The sequence below is a fragment of the Perognathus longimembris genome, chromosome 15 (genome assembly GCF_023159225.1).
Source record: "Perognathus longimembris pacificus isolate PPM17 chromosome 15, ASM2315922v1, whole genome shotgun sequence".
In the NCBI taxonomy this organism is placed as follows: Eukaryota; Metazoa; Chordata; class Mammalia; order Rodentia; family Heteromyidae; genus Perognathus; species Perognathus longimembris.
Window position 1 is genome coordinate 18728688 of NC_063175.1, and position 20405 is coordinate 18749092.

General features: G+C 40.0%; 1 protein-coding gene and 1 non-coding gene across 2 annotated transcripts in view; both read right to left on the reverse strand.

Annotated features, from left to right (window-relative positions):
- Positions 1–20405, reverse strand: part of Abhd3 (abhydrolase domain containing 3, phospholipase) — a 59139-nt gene that overhangs the window by 6493 nt on the left and 32241 nt on the right. The window contains exons 5-8 of the mRNA XM_048363450.1: positions 13560–13672; positions 9521–9694; positions 5097–5145; positions 4851–5016 (exon numbers count right to left, since the gene is read on the reverse strand). Of these exons, the coding sequence (XP_048219407.1) occupies positions 4851–5016; positions 5097–5145; positions 9521–9694; positions 13560–13672 (502 nt within the window). The remainder of the gene's footprint in view (positions 1–4850; positions 5017–5096; positions 5146–9520; positions 9695–13559; positions 13673–20405) is intronic.
- Positions 10728–10910, reverse strand: LOC125364330. Its single transcript, XR_007213487.1, has one exon. It is a non-coding gene; the product is annotated as a U2 spliceosomal RNA (small nuclear RNA).

Consider the following 20405-nt stretch of genomic DNA (forward strand, 5'->3'; position numbering starts at 1 on the left):
TGGTACCTATACACAATGGAATACTACATAGCGACTAGAAATGGTGAAATATTGGTATTTGCACGGAAATGGTCAGAACTTGAACAAATAATGTTGAGCAAGACAAGCCTAGAACACAGAAAGCAAAGGGGCATGATCTCCTTGATATATGACTGTTAAGGTGGGGGAAAGGGGAGACAGTAGAGACCAGGTCTACAAAACCAAAAACTTCTTGTCAAATGGTATTTCCCACAGGATTGGGGCAGCGACCCAACAGTATGTAACTAAAACCAAACAAGTACTCAACATATAAAGGTCAAAAATAGACCTCCCAGTATATCACAATAGCTCAAAAGCTATGTATGTACGTTCATATAAGACAAGGATAAGCAACCTCTATTTCGGACATTACATTTAAAGCCCTAGGCGAATTTCCTCTGGTATAGGCCACATGTTTATGTTACACTGTGTATTGTATATATATATATCTGTCTGACCTAGGGAAGGGAAAGAAAAACAAGGTGTAGGGTATCACAAGAAATATCCACATGGGCTGGGAATATGGCCTAGTGGCTAGAGTGCTTGCCTCCAACACATGAAGCTCTCGGTTCGATTCCCCAGCACCACATATATGGAAAACGGCCAGATTGGGCGCTGTGGCTCAGGTGGCAGAGTGCTAGCCTTGAGCGGTAAGAAGCCAGGGACAGTGCTCAGGCCCTGAGTCCAAGGCCCAGGACTGGCAAAAAAAAAAAAAAGAAAAGAAAAGAAATATACACACTGCCCTACTATGTAACTGTACCCCTTTTGCACAACACCTTGTCAAAAAAATTTGTTTAAGTAATAAATAAATATTTAAAAAATTATGCATTACAACTTACATATTAAGTGTATAGAAGGCTGGGTGCTGGTGGCTCATACCTGTAATCCTAGCTACTAAGGAGGCTGAGATCTGAGGATCACAATTCAGAGCTAGCTCTGGCAAGAAAGTCCATGAGAATCTTATCTCCAATTAACCACCAGAAAACTGGAGGTAGAAATGTGGTTCAAGATGGTAGAGTGGGGGCTGGGGATATGGCCTAGTGGCAAGAGTGCCTGCCTCGTATACATGAGGCCCTGGGTTCAATTCCCCAGCACCACATATACAGAAAATGGCCAGAAGTGGCACTGTGGCTCAAGTGGCAGAGTGCTAGCCTTGAGCAAAAGGGAAGCCAGGGACAGTGCTCAGGCCCTGAGTCCAAGGCCCTGGACTGGCCAAAAAAAAAAAAAAGAAAAAAGATGGTAGAGTGGTAGCTGTGAGAAAAGAAGCTCAAGGACAGTGGCTAGGCCCTGAGTTCAAGCCCCACAACTGACAAAAAATAGATAAGAGTTAGATGATAGGTATATTTGATATATAGCAACAAAAAAATTTACCCAAATGTCAACAGTATTTATTTCTAGGTGAAAGAAGAATGATTACTTTTCCTTTTTTAAATTTCTAGTTATACTCTAGAGAAAAATACTTTATTTTGAAAATAAAGTTACTATAATAAATATTAGATATACTTCACCAGTAATGGTAGTCTTTTCATGGGTTGTACAATATCAACTCTGGGAATAAGCTTAAATGATATGACTTAAACTTATTTTCTCTTTCTTCTTTCTTGCCCGTGTGTGTGTGTGTGTGTGTGTGTGTGTGTGTGTGTGTGTGTGTGTGTGTGTATGTGTACGTGTGTGTGCCAGCATTGGGGCTTGAACTCAGGTCCTTGTGCTTCACTTAGCTTTGTTGCCGAAGGCTGGTATTCTACCATTTGAACCACATCTCGACTTCTAGATTTTTTTTCTTGCCTCTAATTAGGCATAAGTGTCTCGTTTTTTTTGTTTTTGGCCAGTCCTGGGCCTTGGACTCAGGGCCTGAACACTGTCCCTGGCTTCTTTTTGCTCAAGGCTAGCACTCTGCCACTTGAGCCACAGCGCCACTTCTGGCCGTTTTCTGTATATGTGGTGCTGGGGAATTGAACCCAGGGCCTCATGTATAGGAGGCAAGCACTCTTGCCACTAGGCCATATCCCCAGCCCAAGCATAAGTATCTCATAGGCTTTTCTACCTGGGTTGACTTCAAACTTTGATTCTTAGATCATAGTTTCCTGAGTAGCTGAGATTACAGGTATGACCCACTAGTGCCCGGCATATTTTATTTCTTTTAACAGTACTCATGTTTGAACTCAGGGCCTTTTTCTTGATAAGCAAATGCTCTACCACTTGAGCCAAGCCCCCAGCTTTGTTACATTTTTTTTTAATATGCTTAAGATTGTAGACAGTGATTGTTGTGTTCATGATGAGGACTGAACCCAAGGACTCATGAATGCTAAGTATACACAGTTCTGCTTAGTTTTCCCCAGTCCCTACTCAGACATAGCTGTTACTGATAGTTACCATCATATCAGAACAAAGACTGAGTCATGTGAAGCACGTTGGCTGCCTATTCTCCCAGACTGCAAACAATTGTCCGCTATTTCCAGTTTGGCAAGAGGGTTTGGGAAATAATAAGAAATACTGAGTTTAAACTTCCCCCTAGTAGGTCAGATCCAAATGTTGGGAAATTTTCGTTGTTAGCAAGGCCAGTGAAATAGAGAAGAGTGGATTAAAAAAAATAGAAAATATGCTAAATAATCAGTATGTTATCCAATAAAAATATACTAAATAATCATCTGACTTTTAGGTTCACAGTTTCATTTTCTGATCTGTAATCAATGACGCAAAGTTTTTTGTTTTTTTTTTGGTCCAATAAAAATGTTCTAAATAATAAACTGACTTTAAGTTCCTACTTTCATTTTTTGATCTGTAATCAATGGCCTGAAGTTTTTATTTTTCTTTTCCTTTTTTTTTTTTGTCCCAGTCCTGGGACTTGAACTCAGGATCCCTCAACTTATGTGTCCAAGGATAGCACCATACCACTTGAGCCACAGTTTCACTTTCAGCTTTTTTGGTAGTTAATAAGATCAGAGTCTCGCAGACTTTCCTAACCAAGGTGGCTTCAAATCTCAATCCTCAGATCTCAGATTCCCGAGTAGCTAGGATTATAGGCAGCTTCACTCATAAAATGATCTTTGGAATTTCCTAAGAAAAAAATGAGAGATCAAGCCTATATAGATCCTTAAGACAATGTAATTACTTTTCAATATTTTACATGGTTCAATAGATTAATAGATAATTTCTCCAATTAAGAGAGAAGGAAAGGGGCTGGGAATATGGCCTAGTGGTAAAGTGCTCGCCTTGTATACAGGAAACCCTGGGTTTGATTCCTTAGCACCACATATATAGAAAAAGCCAGAAGTGGCTCTGTGGCTCAAGTGGCAGAGTGCTAGCCTTGAGCAAAAAGAAGCGAAAGACAGTGCTCAGGCCCTGAGTTCATGGCCCAGAACTGGCCAAAAAAACAAACAAACAAACAAAAAACCCAAAAACCCAAAACAAAGAGAGAAGGAAAGTTAATATTGGAATATTCTTCCTTTCTTTAATATCCAGAGGAGAAACTATTTGCCTTTAAATTTGTACTCAAGATCACTCTGATTCTAAAGTCTCAAGTTCACTCTCAGGTTAACAGGTAAGAAAATTTCAAAGTACTTTGCATAACAACCCTAAGAAGAAGAGCCAAATGATGACAATGTTCTTCTGAAGCAAAGATACTGTAACAAAACAGTTCAAAGAACAGTACATTTGATAAGAAGGAAAGGTTTACAGAATAAGCAAAATATTGTCTTGCATCTTACAAGGGACTAGATAAGGAGTGAAAACATTATAGGGTGATAGGAAACATTAGATATTAAATTATGTGTCAAGTTGTGTGTTTGTGTGTATATACGCATGTGTGCGTGCACACCAGTACTGAGGCCTGAATTCAGGGCCTGAGAGCTTTTTTTTGCTCAGAGCTAGCATTCTATCACTTGAGTCATAGCTACACTTGGGCTTTTTTTGTGCTTAATTGGAGGTAAGTCTCATGGACTTTCTTGTCCTCAGATCTCAGCCTCCTAAATAGCTAGGATCACAGGGAGCCACTGGTTCCCAGCTCATGTTTTGTTTTGTTTGTAAATTAATTTGTTGTTCTTTTTTGGATATTATTATTATTATTTTTTTGGACAAGGTCTGGATACATAGCACAGAATGGCCTTGAACTCACTCTGTAGCCCCAGCTGGACTTAATACTCCTGTCTCAGCCTCCCAAACACTGGGATCATAGGCATGAACTACCATACTTGGCTAGAGCGTGTGTGTGTGTGTGTGTGTGTGTGTGTGTGTGTGTGTGTGTGTGTGTGTGTGTTTACATGCCCACCAGTTCTAGGGCTTAAGCTTAAACTCTGGCCACTGTCCCTGAGCTGTGCTCTACCACTTGAACCACAATGCCACTTCTGGCTTTTGGCACTTAATTGGAGAAATAGGAGATAAGTGTCTCATAGGCATTCCTGCCTGGGTTGGCTATAAACTGTGATCCTCAAATTGCAGCCTCCTGAGTAGCTAGGACTACAGGGATGAGCCCCTAGCACCCAGGTTGGCTAGGATTTTTATTTTTATCACAATATAAAACACTACATAGCTGACATTTTTTGTTTGTTTTTGTTGCCAGTCCTGGGGCATGGACTCAGGGCCTGAGCACTGTTCCTGGCTTCTTTTTGCTCAAGGCTAGCACTCTGCCACTTGAGCCACAGCACCACTTCTGGCCATTTTCTATACATGTGGTGCTGGGGAATTGAATCCAGGGCTTCATGTATACGAGGCAAGCACTCTTGCCACTAGGCCATATTCCCAGCCTCATGGCTGACATTTAAAAAAAAAAATCACTCCACTGGTATTTTAAAAGTTCATTCATGTCCAAATATATTCATAGATAATGATTTTACCATGACTGGGTGAGAAAACATCATCCACAGAATTGAGGCACAGCACAGGAATTCTTACTGACTTCAACCTCCTGTTTGGACTGGCATCAATATAATAGTCATCAATTGTCCGGTATCCAAACATGACTGCAGTGAATCGCTTATCAAACTCTCTAATAGACTTAGCCTGAAAAACAAAAACAAATTCTGTCGATTCTTAGAATCAAAAGAAAAAACCTAAAATATTACATAAAGTTTTTCACCTACCTTCATGACATGATCCATATCAATTTGTTTAACAAACATATGCCGGTGCCTGGAACAAAAGAATTTCAAAACTAAAAATTAAGGTCATTCCTATCTCAATCATACAAGTAAATAACGTAGCTCAGAGTACTAAGTTGATATGCAAAAAATATGCATAATTAGATATAGGAAGAGAAGTATATGATGTTTTTTCTGAGGTATTATTATTATTGGCAGTATTAGGGTTTGAACTAAAAAAAAAAATTGGACTTCTTAAGCAGGTGCTACACCACTTGACTACACCTCCAGCCCTGAGACTATTTTTGGTTGTTCTTGGTCATAGGGCTTGAACTCAGTGCCTGGATGCTGTCCCCGTGCTTTTTCACTCAAGGCTAGCACTCTACCACTTGGAACCACAGCACCACTTCTGCTTTTCTGGGGGCTAATTAGACATGAGTCTCATGGACTCTCCTGCCTGAGCTGGCTTTGAACCACTAACTTTAGATCTGAGCCTCCTGAATGCATTACAGCCATAAGCCACTGGTGCCTAAACCCTGAGATTATTATTATTTTTTTTTTTGGCCAGTCCTGGGCCTTGGACTCAGGGCCTAAGCACTGTCCCTGGCTTCTTCCCGCTCAAGGCTAGCACTCTGCCACTTGAGCCACAGCGCCGCTTCTGGCCGTTTTCTGTATATGTGGTACTGGGGAATCGAACCTAGGGCCTCGTGTATCCGAGGCAGGCACTCTTGCCACTAGGCTATATCCCCAGCCCTGAGATTATTTTTTAAACTACTTTTTTGTTTGTTTTAGGCCAACAAATGGAAATGTTTATTGTGCTTATTGAGGAAAAAACTCAATGTTGTCAAGGCAGAGGTATTACTCCTTCCTAAATTTATCTATATAGTAGTCTCAATGAAAACTTAAAAACTGGGCTGGGGATGTGGCCTAGTGGCAAGACTGCTTGCCTCGTATACATGAGGCCCTGGGTTCAATTCCCCAGCACCACATATACAGAAAATGGCCAGAAGTGGTGCTGTGGCTCAAGTGGCAGAATGCTAGCCTTGAGCAAAAAGAAGCCAGGGACAGTGCTCAGGCCCTGAGTCCAAACCCCAGGACTGGCCAAAAAAACAAAACAGAAAACTTAAAAACTTTTTTGAAATATATAAATATATATTTATATATATAAACATATATATATATTTTTTTTGGCCAGTCCTGGGGCTTGAACTTAGGGCCTAAGCACTGTCCCTGGCTTTCTTTTTTGCTCAAGGCTAGCATTCTACTACTTGAGCCACAGCACTACTTCTGGCTTTTTCTTTCTTTTTCTTTTGTTTTGTTTTGTTTTTGTTGCCAGTCCTGGGGTGTGGACTCAGGGCCTGAGCACTGTCCCTGGCTTCTTTTTTGCTCAAGGCTAGTACTCTACCTCTTGAGCCACAGGTCCACTTCTGGCTTTTTTTTTTTCTATACATGTGGTGCTGAGGAATCGAACCCAGGGGTTCAAGTATACGAGGCGAGCACTTTACTACTAGGCTATATTCCCAGCCCACTTCTGGCTTTTTCTATATATGTGGTGCTTCATGTATATAAAGCAAGCAAGCACTCTTCCACTAGGCCACATTCCCAGCCCCCTTTTCAAATAATTGTACAGTTTAACAAGTCAACAAACTTTTAAAATAAATTCAGGAGGGCTGGGAATATGGCCTAGTGGCAAGAGTGCTTGCCTCTTATACATGAAGCCCTAGTGGCAAGAGTGCTTGCTTTGTATACATGAAGCCCTAGGTTCTATTCCTCAGCACCACATATATAGAAAATGGCCCGAAGTGGCACTGTGGCTCAAGTGGCAGAGTGCTAGCCTTGAGTAAAAAGAAGCCAGGGACAGTGCTCAGGCCCCAAGTTCAAGGCCCAGGACTGGCAAAAAATAAATAAACAAATTCAGGAAGGAAGAATTACATCCACAGTAATAAAAACAAGTAAATATTGTTTTTATAATGAATTATACCTGTCTGCTGATACTAATAAGCCAGTTTGGTCATAAAGTTCTCAGTTAAGTTATAAGCTTTCAATTGGTGACATTATCTGGACATTTTTTAAAGTTATAATAATACAAATTAGAATTTCTATTTATTTTATTTTATTTTTTTTGCCCGTCCTGGGCCTTGGACTCAGGGCCTGAGCCACTGTCCCTGGCTTTTTGTTCAAGGCTAGCACTCTGCTACTTGAGCCACAGCGCCACTTCTGGCCATTTTTTGTATATATGGTGCTGGGGAATTGAACCCAGGGCTTCATGTATACGAGGCAAGCACTCTTTGCCACTAGGCCAAATCCCCAGCCCCTAGAATTTCTATTTTTTACATACTTATTATTATTTTTACCAGTCCTGAGGCTTGAACTCAGGCTCTCAGCACTGTCCCTGGCTTCTTTTTGCTCAAGGCTAGCATCTACCCACTTGAGCTACAGCTCCACTTCTGGCCTTTTCTATATATGTTGGTGCTGAGGAATCGAACCCAGGGCTTCATGTATACAAGGCAAGCATTTTACCACTAGGCCATATGCCCAGCCCCCATACTTATTTTTGAAATGTTGGTATTTTTTTTCTTGTACAACATGTTTTATGTAGTTACAAGTGGTTATCCATTTATATATATTTACGTTTTTATTATACATATATATATATATATTTTTGCCAGTCCTGAGGCTTGAACTCAGGGCCTGAACACTGTCCCTGGCTTCTTTTTGCTCAAGCATAGCACTCTACTATTTGAGCCAAGGTGCCACTCCCGGCTTTTTCTGTTTATGTGGTGCTGAGGAATCGAACCCAGGGCTTCATGTATACAAGGCGAGCACTTTACCACTAGGCCATATTCCCAGCCCTACATTTATATATTTTTATAGTCCCAAATTTTTATTGGGGCTTGCACACATGCTCCACCACTGTGCTATATCTCAAGTAACTCAAGTGGCATTTAAACTCAAATCCCATTTCATTCTCCATGCTATCTGTCCCCATTTCAGTGATCATATGTAAGATCATTTTTAATTATCAATATAACAATATTATGACTCAGCATATTTAGCAATATGTATAATTAAGATCTGTAATTTAACAAAGTTAAATTAAATGTTTAATGTCAACTTTCAGGATAACTATGGTTCTCAATGAGTCATACACGAATTAATTGTATTTTTATTTAGAGTTTGAACCTATCAATGCATTTGAAGGGGTATAGTGATATGGCTGAGGTGTAGTTCAGTATTACAGTTCTATGTTTTTTGCTGCCATACCAATTTGTTAGAAGATACATAAATAATTTCAGAAATATTAATGTGGAGAGGTATTTTAGTAGTTTAAAAAGACTGTGAGCTAGGCAATACCTATGAATTGCATTCGCCTATTTCTAACCTAGGTCATGCTTGTAAGTACATACTTATATATTCAACATTGAAAGGTACTTGAAGCCAACCACCATACCTATAGCTCACACCTAAAGCCATTCTAATCCTAAAGCCATTCAGGTGGCTCATGCCTGTAATCCTAGCTATTCAGGATGCTGAGATATGAGGATCACCATTCCTAGGCAGCTATGACTCACAGTGGTAGAGCGCTTGCTTTGAACAAAAGAGCTCAGGGACAGCACCCAGGCCCTGTGTTCAAGTCACATGAATGACAAATGAAGAAAGCATTTAATACATTACTTACTTCCTGGGAAAGAATTAGGTCTTGACAAGATGAACAACAAGTAGAAAATCTAGGCAACCACAATCTTTCCTAACACATCCCATATTGGTGTTTTCAGTCTTTTAGAATAATTTAGAATTAGTGATGTTAAAGGTACAGATCTATAATTCAGGAGTTATTTACAAGACAATTCACTCAGATAAAAGAAAATATTATGGCTGGGCTGGGAATATGGCCTAGTGGCAAGAGTGCTTGCCTCCTACACATGAAGCTCTCGGTTCGATTCCCCAGCACCACATATATGGAAAACGGCCAGAAGGGGCGCTGTGGCTCAGGTGGCAGAGTGCTGGCCTTGAGCGGGAAGAGGCCAGGGACAGTGCTCAGGCCCTGAGTCCAAGACCCAGGACTGGCCAAAAAAAAAAAAAGAAAATATTATGGCTTATTTGTATTTTTAGTTTCTGCTTGTAATTTTGTTTTTATATGCATTCATAATATAGATAGTATTTTGATACAATAGTGTAAATGCAAGTAGTGCTGTGGCCCAAGTGGTAGAGCACTAGCCTTGAGTTGAAGAGCTCAGGGATTGTGCCCAGGACAAGAGTTCAAGCCCCACTACTGACAGAAAAAAAAAAAAACACCACAGTAGTGTAAATGCATATAACATGTAAATAAATAGACATATACGGGCAGTATTATGTTTAAAATTTTTATCCTGTTGGGGTACATAATATAAAATGTTTGGAAACAAAAAGTTTTAAAGGTGACTTACTTATTAACTGAGGACTGGAGACAGGTTGTCAAATAGTAATTAAAAAGCAGCCAGTTCAGTGGTTTCTCCAATGACTCCGAGCAGGCAAAAGTATTCCAACCAACTGAAAAAGTTGCAGCCGCCATCAAGGGAGTTTTGGGCCCAGTTTTGCCCAGGTAATTCAGAAGCAGCATTCTAAAATTGGGAGAAACAGGAAACTTGGTGATTGATTTGTCCCATCTCTCCAGATCGCTTGTAAAAATGACTGTAATGACTGTACTACTTGCATATATTGCCGTGGTTCACTAAGCCATTTAGAGGATAATCCTTCTTCCTCTGTAAAATATTTAGGTTTCTAAATTAAAAGGCCCTAGTAGGATGTCAGATATGTCTAGAAAGCTAGATAAAATGCATAAACTACCAGGGTTGGAAGTTAGAAAGATCCAGAAATAGGCATCACCACATAGGTAGGAATCATTTTTATTATTGAGGAGCAATATAATGCTGATAGTTGCCACCCAAAAGACTGCTTGACTTTGACAGTAAAAGGACCTCATTTTCTTGATAAAAAAATAACTAAAAGGACAAAAGAGAGAACATACCACAATTAAGGGATTTAAGAAGTATGGCAGTCCCAAGATTATATGGCTCTTGAACTACATAAACATAAAAGCAAATGAACAGATAGATTACTGGATAAATCTGAACACACATTGAATAGCTGATGATACTCAGGGATTACTATTCCTTTTGCTCAGGTGTGGTAAGGGCATTGTGAATTTTTGTTGGTTTTTGTACTGGGGCTTGAACTTGGCAGGTGCTTTACTGCTTGAATCACACTTGTATTCCTTTTCATTTGTTTTTGTTTTTAATTTTGTTTTCTTCATGGATACTAATCTACCACTTGGGCCCCACTTCTAGTTTTATTTTTTAATAGAAATTCTTTTTATTTGAATTTATTTATTTGTGCCATTACCAGAGCTTTAACTCAGGGCCTTGTACATAGCTGGTGCTCTACCACTCAAGAAACAACTCTAGTTCTGGCTTTTTGCAGTTTAATTAGAGGTAAGAGTCTCTCAGATTTGTCTGTCTGAGCTGGCTTTGAACTCAGATTTTCAGATCTCAGCCTCCTGAATAGCTAGGATTACAGGTGTGAACTACCAGTGCCCAGCGTAGAGATACCTCTTAAAGATACCAACTGAAATATTTTTGTATTTATTTTTGTGTGCATTTGTACCATTTCTGGAAGTGTTGCAATACCAGGCATGGAATAGACAGAATTAGCTCTTGTTTCATCCTCCATCTCCCTGCTCCAAGCTGCATTTAGTATACATGAATGAGTATGTATCAGATATTAAGATGATCAGAACAGATACTACACTTGATCTTAGTACAAAGGCCAAGAAGTGACCCAACTGAATTATTTACTTTGTGGTACTGAACCTAGGGCCTGGTGCATGCTAATCAAGTTGTTCTACTCCTGCACTACAACTTCAGCCCCAGATAAAATATTAATATATAAGATCAGAGATTTAGTTAGAATAATAATCAGTCTTAGGAAGGGATGGAAATGAGGATAATAATGAAACAAATTATTTATGTGTTGCTAATTATTGAAGCTGAGCGAGTTTATGAAGATCCTCTTATCTACACACACACACATATATATGTGTATATATGTATATTTGGAATTTTTTTTTGTGTGTGTGTGTATGCACACATGTGTGTGCTGGTACTGGAGCTTGAACTCAGGGCCTGTCCCTTAGCTTTATTCCTCTAGGCTGGTGCTCTACTACATGAGCCTCAGTTCCATTTCTGGCTTTTTGGTGGTGAATTGGAGATAAGATTCTCACAGACTTTGCTGCCAGAGGTAGCTCTGAACTGTGATCCTCAGAGCCACCAGTATCCAGCTTTTAAAATTCATTTTTAAAGTTTTTCAATGTTGGGGAATACTAGAGTCCAGGTCTAGAGCTCCATGGATTCCTTGGCTCGACTCAGTTCTGGCTGATAGCCTGCCCTTGGCACCTAGCACCACAGGCTTGGGGATTAGCCATGTCCATGGGTCACTGAGTGGGAGATTCTCCCTCAGACCATGCTTTTGTCAGCTCCATCTCTAAGAGGGAAAAAAAAACCCCGTCAAGCTTGAAAAATAAAAAAAATTCCCCAAACAGTGTGCCTATTAGGGAATGTGTGATAGTGCTAGGCAACTAGAAAGAGTGTTTCCTTCAAATAATTTACATGACATTAATATTCAACCAGCTGTAAAGACTAGTGGTCACTTTCAGGCAGTGAGGCTTCAATGTGTAGCATGAATAAACATTTCCAAGGAGCTTCTGAATAAAGAATCTGGGCCTGTTTATGTCTGGCCTTTAAAAAAAAAAGCTAAGAATTTATATGTCTAAGGGATAAAAGTTCAGTATTTCCCCCATCCCTCAAAGACTCACGTTACAGGGCAAGGGAAAAAAGCTAAATTCTGCCCACTAAGCACAACTGAGAAGTCTGCCTGGGGTTTTTGCATTGATTCAGATTTCTTCCTTTTGTAGGTCAAGTCAGACCTTCCATGCTAATGTAAGAGATGTATTCTTTTTCTTCTTACTTTTATGTTTATCAGAATCTAAAATGCTCTCGCTAAAACCTACTTTTCAGAGTCTAACATTTGCAATGGCTGTGTTTTCAAATATACATTACCCTAAGATACTCTGAAAACCAAAATGGTAGATAAACCCATTACAAATATAAGAAAATTATCATTCTTTACTTTAAGTGTTTTCTGATTTTAAAAAGCAGTTGGGGTGGAGCCAAGCAGTAGAGCACTTGCCTAGAATATGGGACGTCCTAAGCCTAATATCCAGTATACAAAAAACAAGTTGATAAATAAATTAAAAAGTAGGTTTAGATAGTGGCATAGAGGATTTAAGGCACAGTAAAATACTAGACAAGACTGTTGAATTTCCTTAAGCTCACTGCCACTGGAACAATATAATAGGTATTAGAAGAAATAAACCTAAATATAAATGTGACAAATTGTTTCAGATAAGCCTCACTGTCAGAGTAAGCGGCATAAACTCCAGTATTATGATTAAAACAGGAGCTAGAGTAGATGAACAACAAAATTTCAGTTCCATTTGCTCAGAAACCAAACCAAACCAAATAAAATCAAAACAAATCCTCTAGAAGAAAATAATTTGAAAGGCCACTGCAATGGAGAGTGATTGTTTCTGCGACTAAAATGATGGATGTTATGCTACGAATCAGTATCCTGATTTATTTTTTTTTTTTGCCAGTCCTGGGCCTTGGACTCAGGGCCTGAGCTCAGCACTGTCCCTGGCTTCCTTTTGCGCAAGGCTAGCACTCTATCACTTGAGCCACAGTGCTACTTCTGGCTTTTTCCATATATGTTGTGCTGAGGAATCAAACCCAGGGCTTCATGTATACGAGGCGAGCACTTTACCACTAGACTATCTTCCCATCCCCAGCATTCTGATTTTGAATGCAGGGAATCAGAGGGGCAACATGGCAGTGAAGAGCTGCAAATCATCTCCAGGGGGCCAGGCAGTCTTCAGTCTCACAAATCCCCAAGGGTCCCCTGGAAGGACTTGTACCTTTATTACCATATAGCCAAGGAAAATATTAAAACTTACTTGAAAGCTGGGTGTACTGGCTCACAAGTGGAATCCTAGCTACTCAGGAGGCTAAGGTCTGAGGATTGAGGATGGACACCATCTCAGGGAGAAAAGTCCCTGAGACTCTGATCTCCAATTAATAAACACTAAAAAGCCACAAGTGGAGCTGTGGTTCAAGAGATAGAGCACCAGCTGTGAGCAAAAAAAGGTAAGAGACAGAGCCCAGGCCCTGAGTTTAAGCCTCAGTACCCGAACACATACAAACACATGCAAAAAAAATTACCTGAATTCATTCCTTCCTTGTTTCTCTCTACCATGCAATAAGGTACAAACAAGCAAATACTTATTTAAAAATTTCTAGCTAGCCTATAGTCCTCTGAAAGAGACAGCTAGTAGGACTGCCTCTCTTCAGATGTTTTAGAAAGAGAAAACCTTACCCTCCCATTGAAACCCCTGCTGCCAGAAAAGGAGCAGAAGGGAACAGGCTGTGAACATACTGAATAACGGTCTCCAAGTCTTCAGTGTTAGCACAACAGTAAGTCCTTGGCGTCTAGAAGCAATGACAAGCCAAAAAAAAAAAAAAGGTAAGATTATTTGTATAGTATGAAAAACGAACATGAAAAGTCATAAACATGAACAACCTTTGTTTGCACATACTTTCAATACTAACTTATTTTCCTATTTTCCATTACATGCCAGTAAAGGCATCAGGATTCAGGTTGGTCCTAACAAAAAGACTTTCAACATGCAAAGAAAACCTGACACAAGTAGGCTACAACAAAATTGCTTTTACTTAAAAATATAATTTTCCAGTCAGGTACCAGTGGCACATGCTTGTCATCCTACCTCTGAGAAAGGCTGAGAACCTGAAGCTAGAGTTCCAAGCCAGTCCTTGTAAAAACAAGATATCCACAACACTATCTCCATAGCAGAAGCTGGGTGTGGTAGTGAATGATTGTCCTAATTACAACAGGAACGAGTATGGGTAGAAAGCAAGACCCTATTGTAAAAATAACCCACATAAAAAAAGTCCAGAGGCCCTAATTTCCAACCCCAGTACTGAAAAAATAATTGTTTTAACCTCAACTCATATGATTCTCTACCTTAGCAAGAACAATTAATTTAGGAAGAAAAAATAGAGAATTATACTTTAAAATGTTTTACTTATATTATAAAGGTGATGTATGGGGGAATTATAGTTACATAAGTCAGGTGAAATAGTACATTTATGTCACCTCTTCTCTTGCTCTCCCAATTTTCCCCTTCTATCCCCACCTACAAGTTGTATAGTTCATTTTCAACATAGTATTTAGTGAGTACCACTGCTGCTTTTGTAGAATTACACTTTTAATAGAAGAAAGAGTATTACCACGCCAAAATAATTCTTTATTAAAAGGTAAGTGTCTGCATTGGTGGCTGTAAACCTAGCTACTGTAAACCTAGCTACTGAGGAAGCTGAGATCTGAGGATCTCGGTTCATAGCCAGCCTGGGTAAGATAGCTGTGAGATTTTATTTTATTTTTTTTTGCCAGTCCTGGGCCTTGGACTCAGGGCCTGAGCACTGTCCCTGGCTTCTTCCCGCTCAAGGCTAGCACTCTGCCACTTGAGCCACAGCACCACTTCTGGCCATTTTCTATATATGTGGTGCTGGGGAATCGAACTCAGGGCGTCATGTATATGAGGCAAGCACTCTCGCCACTAGGCCATATTCCCAGCCCAGCTGTGAGATTTTTATCTCCAATTAACCACCAGAAATGTGGAAGTAGAGCTGTGGTTCAAAGTGGTAGAGCACTAGCCTTGAGGGGAAAAAAAAAAAAGCTCCAGGACTGTGCTCAGGCCCTGAGTTCAAGCCCTATAACTGACAAAAAATAAACAGGCTGGGGGCCCGTGGCTCACGTCTGTAATCCTAGCTACTCAGAAGGCTGCGATCTGAAGATAAAAGCTTAAAGTGAGCCCAGGCAGAAAAACCCCTGTGAGACTCCTTTTTTTTTTTTTTGCCAGTCCTGGGCCTTGGGCTCAGGGCCTGAGCACTGTCCCTGGCTTCTTTTTGCTCAAGGCCACTTTTTGCTCAAGGCCACTCTGCCACTTGAGCCACAACGCCACTTCTGGCTGTTTTCTATATATGTGGTGCTGGGGAATCGAACCCAGGGCTTCATGTATACGAGGCGAGCGTTCTACCACTAGGCCATATTTCCAGCCCCCCCCCCCGCCCCCGCACCCCCCCTGAGACTCTTATCTCCAATTAACCACTCAAAAACTGGAAGCTGTGCTGTGGCTCAAGTGGTAGAATGCTAGCCTTGAGCATGAAGAGCCTCAGGGACAGCACTCAGACCCTGAGTTCAAGCCCCACAACCAACAAAATAAATTGAAAATAATTAAGTGTCTGTGACTGCAGCATTAGAGGCCAAGGCGGGAGAATCATGAGTTTGAGGACAACTTATGGTGAGCAAAACCCTTTACCCTAAAAAGTGATAAGTTCCTAACCAGGGAACTATTTTCTCCATCCCAGCTGTATCTGTTAGCGAAGGAATAAAGGGCCTTTACTTTGGATACAGTAATAGATAGTCTTACCTTTTTTTCCCCAACAGTATACCTAGTTAGCCTCAGCTGTGCTTAATGTGCTACACTGCAGTAGGCACTTAACATGTCAATGTTATGTAAAGCTGATTATGCTTCAATATATAATGCATTAAAACAAGTGGTTTTTATGTGAAATTCATCAATAGGGCTTTGTTTAGAGCAGAACAGCATCCAAAATGCTTTATTTGAGATCTGGGAGAAGTGAATAATTTTCTTTAGAATACAGTGAATGTGCACATGAATAAACTGCTATTTGGAAAAGTATCAGGACAGAAAATGATCTGCAATGTCATACCAAGGAGATGAATCATAAAATTAATAAAAACACTGAAAGTAGTTATTGGCATCACCCTAATTTTAATATTCCAAAACCATGGTCTCTCTAGGAATATTATATAATTTATATCAATCTGTTGATTCAATAATGAGCAGTTGGAAAAATTTCAACGGTCCATACAATTAAACTCATCCCTAAAATACAACTTATTGTTTCATGTCAGTCTAATGTCTTCAAGGCCTTACCCACTTCCATAGCTTTATCAACCATTTCTCGATGCACAATCCAAATCTCCACCGTCTTTCTCTTATCCTGAGCACCATATCCAAATTTCTTTTTTCTTTTTTTTGCCAGTCCTGGGCCTTGGACTCAGGGCCTGAGCACTCTCCCTGGCTTCTCTTTGCTCAAGGCTAGCACTCTGCCACTTGAGCCACAGCGCCACTTCTGGCCATTTTCTATATATATGTGGTTCTGGGGAATCGAACCCAGGGCTTCATGTATACAAGGCAAGCACTCTTGCCACTAGGCCATGTTCCCAGCCCCTCATATCCAAATTTCTATGTCCTAGCAAGCAGCTTCAGTGGACTGTTCTTGTCTTTCAAATGAAAAAATGACCAAACCTAATCCTACTTTTATGGAATTGTGGTAATTCTTTTTGTCATTTCTCTCTTCATGAAAACTCTCAGTACTTCTCATAATTTCCCACATCTGTATTTCCCAGTTAATAAACTGTAAGTGGTATTGCCTTTTTCCATAAGGCTGATAAACTATTAGACCTGCAGCTTGATTCTCAAGTTCAAGCCCAGTATTAGAACCAAGAAAAAAAGAGAAGACAATAAAGAAAATGTTACTCCATCTCCATGGGGAACCCAGGGAGAGTATGTTGAACATGGCTTAAAATAATCTCTAAAGAGTAGTACATAAATTGGACTACTACCCACCACGTCCCTTCAGTCACTGGTTGAGACTTTTCCTAGAGGAAATTAACTCCCCAGGACTTCTGGTGCGCCCAGGGGCTAGAGAAAGTTCTTAATCACAGAAGAAGGTGATCATAGTTGGTAGCCCTTAGGAAGGCATGGATGTGAATGCTGAGTACAACGAGGGTAGTAAGGTATCTGTCACAGGCCTTCCTGCTTCTCACCCGGGCTGCAGTAATCACCAGTTCACTGGATGATTCCAGTATTTTCTCATCACCATCTGTAATCTTACCATCCAGGACACTACTAGGCAAATTTTCATAAAGAACATTTGAGGTTCTAACTATGAAAATTTTTCTGCAGAAAGACTTTCCTTAGTTTTCCATTGGTACTGAATTAAGCACAAACTCATCTGCTAAGTGTTCAAGGCCTGTACAAGAGGAGGCCAAACACTCTTTCCATGTATTTTTTCTTTCTCCACATGTACAGGTTCAAATAAATGGGATCCTGATGTTCTCTTAGCTACCGGAACTTGTGCCATCTTTGCCACGTGTGTGTACATTTCATCTGTGTGATCTCCTACACTGTCAGCAGCTGGCCATTGGAACTATCATTTGAATAAATGTCAGATAACAGGTAAGGCTTGAGCTCTGTCTGCCTCACCTTTCCCAATTCTGCCTGGTTTGCCTGTCACACATTCCTAGTGTCTCTATTACAAGCCTTGCTTGTCAGTCAATAAATACCTGTCAAACAGAAATGAGACATACAGGCCTGAAAATGAGACTTGATTAATATAATTTGCAGATGTTGTGCAATTATATCAAATGATTCTCCTTAGCATTTCATTGCCTCCAACAGGAAATAGATATCTTCTTTACCCATCCAAAGTAAGAAACATGCAGGACAAAAAAATTCAGGTATATTAAAGAACTGATTCATTCAGAATACACAGCAAAGACAGTTGGGGTGTCATACAGGCTTTGTAATATCTGAATTGGTAGGCTTTCCAAAAATTGTCTTCACAACTAAAGATAAAATTTGGACGCTTTTAAAGAAAACAACTAGAGTCTTCTCCGTTACTTGGCCTACTAATGCAACTAGTAACTTCTTGTTGTAGTAATTCCTTTCATTTCCATATTCCCAGCACAGAGGTAAATTGAACCACACCTAATCAGAAGAGGGATGAATGAAGACTTGGCATGATTCATTTGGGTGATGAAAACTCCTAGGGTGAGATAAGATGGGAAAGACATTTGAAAAAAATTGCAGAAAATTGGAAAAGCCTTCCAGCAGATGTGGGGTGTGGGTGTGCGCGCACACATGTGTGTGACACATGTCCATACTAAGGCTTGAAATCAGGGCCTTATGCTCTCCTGTTTGGCTTTTTCACTCAAGGCTGATGCTCTACCACGTGAGCCACACCTCTACTCTGGATTTTTGGTGGTTAATTGGAGATAAGAGTCTCTCAGACTTGTCTGCCTAGGCTGGCTTTGAACCAAGATGCTTAGATCTCAGGCTCTTGAGAAGCTAGGATTACAGGTGTGACCCACCAATACACACTTTCTAGCAATAACTGAGCATACATTTTTTTTTTGGTGAAAGTTAGATAGGAAAATGTGACCATAATTACAAATAAAGATTGTTCAAATTATTCAAGTACAACTATGATCAAGAGAGCAAGAATAATAGCAAATAGCAATCTGTTTAACAGCTGTTAAGTGTTCATTTTAAATCAAGCATTGAGAGATGAGTTATGCACAATTAATTCCTAATACTTGTACATAAGAGGAAAATAATAAAGTACATATTCATTTTTTTGGGTGGGTCATGGGGCTTGAACTCAGGGCTTGGGTACTGTCCCTGAGCTAGCACTGTCCCTCAAGGCTAGCACTCTACCACTTTGTGCCATAGCACTACTTCTGGTATTCTGTTGGCTAGTTGGAGTCTCAGACTTTCCTGCCTGGGCTAGACTTGAGCCACGATCCTCAGATCCCAGTCTCCGGAGTAGCTAGGATTATAGGCGTAAGCCATCAGCGTCTGGCTATATTTAATTTTTATTTATGGCTCATATCTAATTTTCCTTTTATTGTCTCTCTTTATATTAACACATTATTGTGCAAAAGGGGTATCATTATATTTCCATACATGCAGGTCTAATAGTTTTTTCTTTTCTTTTCTTTTTGGCCAGTCCTGGGACTTGGACTCAGGGCCTGAGCACTGTCCCTGGCTTCTCTTTGCTCAAGGCTAGCACTCTGCCACTTGAGTCACAGTTCTGGCCATTTTCTATATATGTGGTGCTGGGGAATTGAACCCAGGGCCTCATGTATACGGGGCAAGCACTCTTGCCACTAGGCCATATCCCCAGCCCCTAATAGTTTTTTCTTAATTGACTAAAAGCTCAAAAGGAAGAAGTTGATTTCTCCCTAGCCTAGAAAGAGAATTTTTATATCTAATTTTAGAAGACCTCTGTTTTAGCATTAAAATTTTTCCCATTACATTTTTTTAGACTGGAAAAAAAATAAAATTTACCCTGTTAATCAGGTAGCCTGACTCTACCTAGCTATTCTGGGAAGAGATTAGTTTACTAATCTGCAGTAAAGCCGTAACAGAATTTTTTCTTAGTACTGGTGTTACCTCACAGCCAATACTGAATCAAGCCATCTAGGGTTTTAGGATTTTTCTCAATAAAATAAAAACTGAAAAAAAAACCACATTTATATGTATATATATATGTCTTTAAAACATTTAAATGTCATGTGTACTTTATTGTCATGTCTGATAATCATCAGAAATTTAGAATGCTTCATTTTATAGTCTTCTCTCAAGTATTTAATCATCTGTAGTTATTGGTGATTTTATTAGATGAACTCTGTAACTACTGTGTAGATTTGGAACTTCAAAAGGAAATAGTTTTTTTAAATAATAGGGTTCATTATGCTCTTGAATTGATCTTTGCAATGTGATTTGTTTGTTTTCATTCCCTTCATCCCTTGTCCAGTGCCTAGTGAACTGCCCCAATTGTCTCTAGGAAAATCAATGTTATTTTTGGAATATGAGTTAATCAAATAAAAAGTCATAGAAAAGAGAAAGGATATGCACGTATAATTAAACCAGCAATTTAATGTGCAATCATTTCACTCAGTCACTGACATACAAAATGACCAAGGGTCTAAATCTGCATGAGAAATTGCTCATTAAAAAATATAATTGACTACAAAACAGTGGGCCCATGAATCAGGCTGCAAATGCTGGAGCCAAGATGACCTTTGTGCTACATTCCTGTTAATGCTCCAGATGGCTGTGCTCATGCAGACGTGGTACACATGCCACACCAGTAAGAGAGGTGTTCTGTTCATGGCTAAGACCAGCTAGCCAGCCAGTTCTTTGCAGTCTAGGCTCCTAAGAGGCAGGTCTCCTGTTCTTCTATGGCTGTCTCTGGGACCAGGCATAGAGAGCCTGAGTCAGTCCAGCTGCCACATACACAATTATACATCCCTCACAGGACTTTC